Source organism: Aotus nancymaae, unplaced genomic scaffold, assembly GCF_030222135.1.
Source record: "Aotus nancymaae isolate 86718 unplaced genomic scaffold, 86718_ANA_hifiasm-v0.15.2.pri h1tg000089l, whole genome shotgun sequence".
Taxonomy (NCBI): Eukaryota; Metazoa; Chordata; class Mammalia; order Primates; family Aotidae; genus Aotus; species Aotus nancymaae.
The window spans coordinates 1652934-1660930 of NW_026988504.1; the positions used below are offsets into that span (position 1 = coordinate 1652934).

The window sequence follows — 7997 nt, forward strand, 5'->3', positions numbered from 1 at the left end:
ACGTTCCACCCGCACACAGGTAAGGTCAGTCCCGTTGGCCCAACTGTCCTATCGCCAGTCCAGGCTCCCCAGCTCCCACTGCAACCCCAACACCTCCAGCTTAATGTCCATCTTAGGGGGAGTACATCACTTCCTTAGTATCACTCAGCCTAAACTGGCTCAAAATTGTTGGTTATGCCTAAAGGCCACACCTCCATATTATGCTGAATTGGGAGTTGAGGTCAAGTTAGACACTGGCCCTCTTTCATGTGCTCATCCTCACTCCCTTACCTTAGGGGATGTCTCAGGAAAAGCCTCCTGCCTAGTCAGCAAGGGGCATAACCTATCTGCTTCCCCTTTCCAGGCCAGCCGTAATCGGTCTCCGCCTTCTTCCCTAACTACTTCAGTCTCCTACCAGGCACCAAATAACACTTGGCTAGGCTGCACCTCAGGCCTCACCCGCTGCATTGATGGGACTGAACCTGGAACCCTCCCGTGCACGTTAGTGCCTGTGCTTCCTCAGGTTTGTGTGTACAGCGGACCAGAGGGACAGCTTCTCAGTGCCCCTCCTGAACTGCACCCGAGTACGTCGGGGTGCCCCACTGGCTGAGTGGGCAGCAATCGGCCCAGCAGCACTGGTCCGAGGAGAAGCTGGACCAGGGTCCCTAACCCAACAGGTGGATGCTGATTTAAGGAATCTCCCATCAGCCGCAAACGCACTGCACGCCCAGGTGGCCGCCTCGGCTGAAGCTGTTCTTCAAAGCCGCGTGCCCGGACCTAGTGTTTCTCTCCCAAGGGGGTTTACGTGCAGCGTTAGGGGAAAGCTGTTGTTTTTATGCTAACCAGTCTGGAGTCATAAAGGATACTCTTCAAAAAGTTCAAAAACATTTAAATAGACGCCAACGGGAACGAGAAAATAACACCCCATGGTACCAGAGCATGTTTAACGGGAACCTTGGCTAACTATTTTATTTTTTTCTTTAGTCAATTCTCCTTAATAAGGCTAACTACTTTAATAACTGGATTAGCAGGACCTCTGCTCCTCCTCTTGTTGGGGTTAACTTTTGGGCCCTTGTCTATTAAATTGGTTTATTAATTTTGTAAAACGGCGCATAGCTTCTGCAAAACTTACGTATCTTAGAACCCAATATAACCCCTTCGCTATAACTGAGGAATCAATGATTTAAATCCCCAAAAACACAAGAGGGGAATGTGATAACCTGCTTTCTGCGGCTAAAACGAACTCTCTTTCTCAGACTAAAGGCTGTTCAGGCCTCACGTTAGCTTCTTAAGCTGGACACACTCCATCTCAGCTACTTCGTTTTAGTTATTTTCCCACCATTGAGTATGTAACTGTAGTGTGTAGCCGGGGCGGGCTGACACTGGGCACCCAGGAAGGCATCTGTTGGTAAGAGGCTGAGTTGAGTGGTACCAGCGGAGCCTGGGAATGCAGGTGCAGGGAGCGCCCAGAGCCCTCGTTATCTGTAAGTTGTGTGTCTTTCATGACAGCTTTACCCCCGCAGCTGGCACTGCTTTATTTCTCACGTACCAGTTTATCTTTGAACTTTTTGCTGACTCTGCTTTTGTGAAAAATTGGCTTCCGCTAAGTTCTCCCTCCCTTTTAACACTAGGGTATAAAAGACCGCCTAACTTTTTCTTAGGGGCCGAGAGAATTTTGGGCATTAGCCACCACCTCTCGGTCGCCGGCATAATAAAGGACACATAATTCAATCTCAGAGTGTGGCGCATTCCTTGACCGGCTCGGGTACAACATCAGGAGATGGGAGCTGTGTGGCTGGCGTGGGAACTGGGGCTTGGGTCGTCTCCGGGATTTCCTCTCGCCCTGCGCGCTCCTCCGCCAGCCCGGTGGCTTCGCCGGGCGCCCTCCGTTGAGGGCTGGCATGGGGGACAAGGAGCGTGAGGCCTGAGCAAGCTGGGTAGGTCCCCGGGCAAAGGCTCCAGAAGCCCAAGCGAAAGCAGGCGCCGGTGCGCGCAGCGCGTTTCAGCTGGGCGGGGGCGCCGCAGACCGCGGTTTGGCAGCAGGCGCAGCGCGGAGGCCGGGGCTCGGGTGGCCAGTGCCGTCCTCCCCCAGCGCTCCGGGACCCGACGCCGCGCCCCCGCGGGCAGCGAGGGCCCTGAGCAGCCGGGCGGCCAGCAGGAGCTCCGCACCCTGCAGTAGCACCACCGCGATGGCGTAGCCTCCCGCAGCCGCCAGGTTCGCGCGCAGCCACTGTTGGAGCGGCGGGCCGCAGCCCTCCACGTACACCACTCTCTGGGCTGCGTCCGCATCCAGGCCCAGGGCCCCCCAGCCGCACTGGTCGTTGACAGAGGCTCCATCTTCGAGGGGGTCGATGCAGCAGGAGGCGGGAAGGCTGCAGGCCTGCACCCCGGGGGCGCTGCAGTTGAAGTACCTGCGAGGCAAACGGGGGCGGCGTCAGCTCTGGCGGGGAGGGCCCGCTCTTCCGGAGCCAGGCACGAGGTGAAGGTCGCTACCCACCTCCACCTCCCATGGCCACGCAGGCACATGCACACACAGACACACATCCACACATTCGTACACACCGACCCACACAGCACCCGGCTCTCTCTGCTGTATCCCTGTGCGTGGCAGCCCTCTGGCTTGCAGGCAGGGGTGGCGGCTGCATAGACTAGCAGGAGAATAGTTACTGCGAAACAGACCAGCACTGATGAGGGTGGAAGTGAGAGGACATCCCTCCGCAGAGGCTGCTCTGCTCATGTGAGCTCATTGAGGAGGTAGAGTTGGAGCGGGGGAGGGTGGATGGAGCTCTGGCAGAGGCTTCTGGAATGGTCCACAGGTCTTACTGGTTAGAGCAAGGGCTTGAGCGGCTGTACCCGGCAGTGACAAAAAGCAAGGGCGGGGGAGGAACCCCCAGGGTGACTTGGGAGTGTTGAACTCATCACAGCCCCCAGGTCAGGCAGCCCCCAGGTCAGGCAGCCCCCAGGTGCCCTAGGCATTCACTAGTGTTCCAGGCTCTGCAAGTGGCCCAGCAGACCTGCAGGCTCATCCCCACAGCCCCTCCACTCTAGAAGAGTGTGCCCCTCCCAGGCAGGGGAGGGAGTTGAGGCCGGCAGCAGACGAGTCATCATGACACTCTAGGGGGGCTGCCACCAACCCAGTCACATGTGGCCGAAAAGCAGCCTATGTGGTGCTTCCCAGAGTCTGGTGCCTGGAAGGGCCCCACGCATTAGCCACTGCTGGGTACCGATGGCCAGTTTTTAGGGTCGCCTATGACTTCGTCTCTTGTGTTCAGTTGCCCCTGGATACACACACCAAGAAGGCGTGGGAGACAGAGGGCATACCGTGGAGCAGGGTATGCATGCACTGGGGATAACTGATAAAACAGGCAGCTGGCTGGGCACAGTGGATCATGAGGTCAGGAGAGCTAGACCATCCTGGCCAACACGGTGAAACCCCATCTCTGCTAAAAATACAAAAAAATTAGCCGGGCATGGTGGCCCGTGCCTGTAATCCCAGCTACCTAGGAGGCTGCAGCAGGAGAATAGCTTGAACCGGGGAGTTGGAGGTTGCAGTGAGCTGAGATCGTGCCACTGCACTCCAGCCTAGCAACAGAGCAAGACTCTGTCTCCAAAACAAAAAAACCAACCAGACGGCTACCCCCGAGCAGAACATAAGAAAATCCTGCATTGGATCCTAAGCGGACAGTGTTTAATCACACTCACAGTGGAGGGAAAATTGTGGAGTCAGATTTTAGAATTACATCCATAATTAACCTAAAAGTCATTTTCCTTTTTCTTTGAAATGGAGTCTAGCTCTGTTGCCCTGGCTGGAGTCCACGGCGGGGTCTTGGCCCCTGTATAGGAGCGTGTAGGTGTGGGTGCATGCATGTGAAACTTGTGAGTACATGAGACGTGCCAATGTGGATGTGTGTGTACATGTGGGTGTATGTGTGTGTGCGTGTGGGCATGCAGGAATGAGTGTGTGTATGTGACTGTGTGCACACAAGTGTGTGTGGCCTCTGAGTCCCTGTTGCGGCCCCGTCCCTCGCCCACTCCAAGACTCACAGGTTCTGCTGCCAGTCCTGGTAGGAGGCCGCCCCGCAACACCTCAGCCCGAGCTGAACTTGGTCGATGAGGAAGCGCAGGTCTGGGTCGTCCTGGTAGTGGGTGATGGCCACTCGCAGGGTGTGCTCCAGGCTGTCTTGCAGAGGGCCCCAGAGGGCTACCACCAGTGCTCCCACCACGGCTTCGAGCACCAGGAAGGCAAGGATGCCCCCAGAGAAGCCACGTAACAAGCAGGTGTTCTCACAGAGGGCGCCCAGGCAGCCAGCCAGGCTCACTGCGCTGACTGCCAGCCCCCCCAGTGCCAGCCCCAGCATGGGGTCTGAGGGCAGGGGCCCCCCCAGATCACTTCCCAGAGACCCCTTGACGGCCAGGCCCCAGAGCCCGATGGCCAGGGCCAGCAGGCCCAGCAGGGTGAAGAGGAAATTGGACAGGAAAATCAGATACTTGACGCAGCTGCTCCCTGCAGAGAGGGAAGGGGCTGTGCCTTTCCCAGAGGTGGCCCTCAAGGCCTGGCACTTGGTCCCCAAGGGACAGCAGCTGCAGTTCCAGCCCTCTGCCTGGTCCTCCCAGGGCACTGGACCTGGGCAGCCAGAGGTGGGTGGACTTCGCACAGAGAGGGGCACCTTCTGGCCTGCGGCGTCCTGCAGAGAGGAGAGGAACAGGGTGAGATCCCCTTCACTCACACTCTGTGACAATCGGAGAGGGGTCAGGGAAGAGCACGGTGGCAGAGCCTTGGAGGAATGGGAGAATGCCGGACAGTGGCAGTGGAGGGCAGAACTGGAGCTCAGAGACTCAGACAGCCGGGGGCAGGGGGCCCTCAGGCCTGTGCGGCTCAGCTGGGCGGTAGAAGGGACAGTGAGGGTCCCAGCTCTGCTACCTACTGGTGTGTGGGACCCCACCTTTAGAACAGGGTGATAAGCAGCCCCTGCCAGGCTGGGTGAAGACCGAACAGGGCAGTACTCAGTGAGCACACCCACTCCCTCCCTGTCCCGTGGTGGTGGTGCGGCCTCCCCAGGTGGGTTGGGGCTCCCCCGGCTTTCCTGCAGCACAGGCATCTGGTGGTGAGGCTGCATCCCCAGAGTTTGAAACAGCATCTGTCTGTACCAGTCTCTGTGCCTGCAGCGTGGACCTTGCACAGTCACAGAGGGGGTTCCTTACCAGCCAGAGGGGCTGGCCCACGTGGCTGCCCTTTCCCTGCCCTCTGAAACCAGTGCCCATATCCCAGCACCCATTCATTCAGCCCCACCAACAGCCCACACTGAGTGTTGACACTGCACTGGGCCCTGCCCAACAGGCTCCCAGGACAGGAAGGAGGGTGCCTGGGAGCCCAGGGAGACCACCTGTAGGTGGCAGGGCTTTCAGAGGGGACCCCCTGGCCCACTAACAAAACGGGCCTGCTGGTCTCTCTCTGTGGGGGAAGAGGCAGCCCTGCAGGTGCCCAGTTCTGCCAGGGACAGAGTTTTATTAAAGAGGAGAATAAGAAGCCATGTCAGGGCCGGACTTGGTGGTTCACGCCTGTGATTCCAGCACTTTGGGAGGCTGAAGTGAGCACACTGCCTGAGTTTGGGAGTTCGAGACCAGCCTGACCAACATGGAGAAACCCTGTCTCTACTAAAATTATCAAAAAAAAAAAAAAAAAAAAAATTAGCCAGGCGTGGTGACAGGTGCCTGTAATCCCAGCTACTTGGGAGGCTGAGGCAGGAGAATCTCTTGAACCTGGTAGGTGGAGGTTGCATCGTGCCACTGCACTCCGGCCTAGATGACAGAGTGAGACTGTCTCAACAAAATAAATAAATAACAATAAAAAACAAATAATAAAGAAAAATAATAAAAAATAAAAATAAAAAGGAGCCATGTCTGTGTGCTGGGCAAGGATCCCATTCCAATCCAGTTTCACCGGGAAGAAGCTGAGTGCAGCAACAGGGTGCTGGCTCACTGCAGCCTCAAACTCCTGGGCTCAAGCCATCCTTCCTCCTCAGCCTCCTGAGCAGCTTGGAACTGCAGGCACTGCCACCGCATTCCGGTCATTCTTTTAAATTATTTTTTACAGGCCGGGTGCAGTAGCTCATACCTGTAATCCCAGCACTTTGGGCAGGTCATGAGGTCAGGAGTTCGAGACCATCCTGACCAATGTGGTGAAACCCCATCTCTACTACAAATACAAAAGTTAGCTGGGTGTGATGGTGCGTGCCTGTAATCCCAGCTACTCAGGAGGCTGAGGCACGAAAATCACTTGAACCCAGGAAGGAGATGTTGCAGTGAGCTGAGATTGCGCCACTGCACTCCAGCCTGGCAACAGAGCAAGAGTCTGTCTCAAAATAAAAAAAAATTTTTTTAAATTATTTTTATTTTTATTTTTTGAGATGGGGTTTCACCATGTTGGTCAGGCTGGTCTCAAACTCCTGACCTCGGGTGATCCGCCTGCCTCAGCCTCCGGAAGTGCTGGAATTACGGCATGAGCCACCACCCCCAGCCAAAAATAATAATAATTTTTTGTAGAGACAGGGTCTTGCTACATTGCCCAGGCTGGTCTTGAACTCCTGGGCTCAAGCAATTCTCCCTCCTCAGCCTCCCAAAGTGCTGGGATTACAGGAGTGAGCCACTGTGTCCACTCCCAAAGAAGGGTTATTTAGCAGCCCCACAGACCTCAACAAGTCACTAGAATCAAAAGGGCAGGCTGCCAGTGCCTGGTTGGCCAGACTTCGGCTGCTGGAGGCCAGGAGCTGTTGGAGGCTGGCTGCAAGGGACATTTGCCTTCATCCCCTCCTGCACCCTGAGCCAGAGGTTGCTCCCAAGGCCCTCAGGGAGGCCCAGAAGATCCCTTGACCAGAGGCCAGCATGGGGCCAAGAGAACTATAGCAGTGGGGAAGCAGGAGGGGCTGCTTAGAACCACCTCCCAACCTAATCTCAGCATTGAGGTGTGGGGTGGCACCAGGGGTGGGGGTGGGTATGAACCAACCCAGGGACCTCCCTTGGGACCTCAGGGCTGGGGGCATCTCCAGCCTCAGCCAAAGGCCACTTGGCACTGCTCACCTGGGACAGTAAGGGGCTCCTCTCCCCCTCCTCCATCCTTGACACTGGCACTGAAAGCCCCCCAGCACAGGCGCCGGGAGAGGTTCACTGGCTCCTCTGTGGCTGGGCTGCTAGGCTGGTTCTGCCCGTGGCCCTGGGTTGGTCTGTGAATGGTGCAGCCCTGGGCATGAAAATGGGAGAGCTGCGAGCCCCACCCAGATGCCAGAGTCACAGTTGAGTCATGTGAGGAATCACATTTTAGAGCTTAAGGCGGTCTCTGCTTGTGGAGACACATTTCTTCCCAGCGCTGGCTCTGTGGATCTCCTAAGCTCTGCGCAGGTGCGACTTGGGAAGGGATGTTTGGGTGCAGCCTTGTGGCTGTCACTGCAGGGCCCCAGTGCGGACTTCAGCTTGGCAGGGTCAGCAGCCACTCCACCAGCTCCCAACCAGGGAAGCAGGCCCCTGCAAACAACCCCAAAACCAAGAGACCCATTGGCAGCCCCAGTGCCAATCTATCCCCCCGGTTTGTTTACTGCAAGAATGAAACAGTGTTGGCTGGGCCACTGTACTCCAGCCTGGGTGACAGAGCAAGAATCTGTCACGCCGGGCGCTGTGGCTCATGCCTGTAATCCTAGCACTTTGGGAGGCTGAGGTGGGTGGATCACCTGAGGTCAGGAGTTCAAGACCAGCCTGGCCATCATGGTGAAACCCCATCTTAAAAAAAAAAAAAAAAAAAAAAATCTGTCTCAAAAAAGAAAAAAAAAATTAGCCAAGTGAAGTGGCGTGCACCTGTAATCCCAACTACTCAGGAGCTAGTGCAGTGAGCTGAGATCGTGCCACTGCACTCCAGCCTGGGCGACGGGAGTGAGACTCAGTCTCAAAAAAAAAAGAAAAGAAAAAGACAAAAAAAAAGGAGAAACCACATCTATTGACAACTTGATCTGGGATTCTAGTTCTAGGAC

The 7997-nt window shown here is 56.2% G+C and overlaps 1 protein-coding gene across 1 annotated transcript; it reads right to left on the bottom strand.

Moving 5' to 3' along the window:
* Nucleotides 1-1712: 1712 nt before the first annotated feature.
* Nucleotides 1713-7203, bottom strand: TSPAN10 (tetraspanin 10). The gene is made up of 4 exons (XM_021666357.2): nt 7057-7203; nt 4024-4664; nt 2007-2390; nt 1713-1875 (listed from the first exon to the last, which is right to left on the bottom strand). The coding sequence occupies exons 1-4, from the start codon at nt 7090-7092 to the stop codon at nt 1713-1715; spliced, it is 1224 nt and encodes a 407-aa protein (XP_021522032.2). The 5' UTR covers nt 7093-7203.
* Between the last annotated feature and the right edge of the window lie 794 nt (nt 7204-7997).

Bases quoted from the DNA above. Each gene is read 5' to 3' on its own strand.
- TSPAN10 (XM_021666357.2), bottom strand. From the start codon at position 7,092: ATGGAGGAGGGGGAGAGGAGCCCCTTACTGTCCCAG. The intron at 4,665-7,056 runs GTGAGCAGTGCC...TCCTCTCTGCAG, and splicing joins GGAGCCCCTTACTGTCCCAG to GACGCCGCAGGCCAGAAGGT. The intron at 2,391-4,023 runs GTGAGTCTTGGA...TTTGCCTCGCAG, and splicing joins CAGGACTGGCAGCAGAACCT to GTACTTCAACTGCAGCGCCC.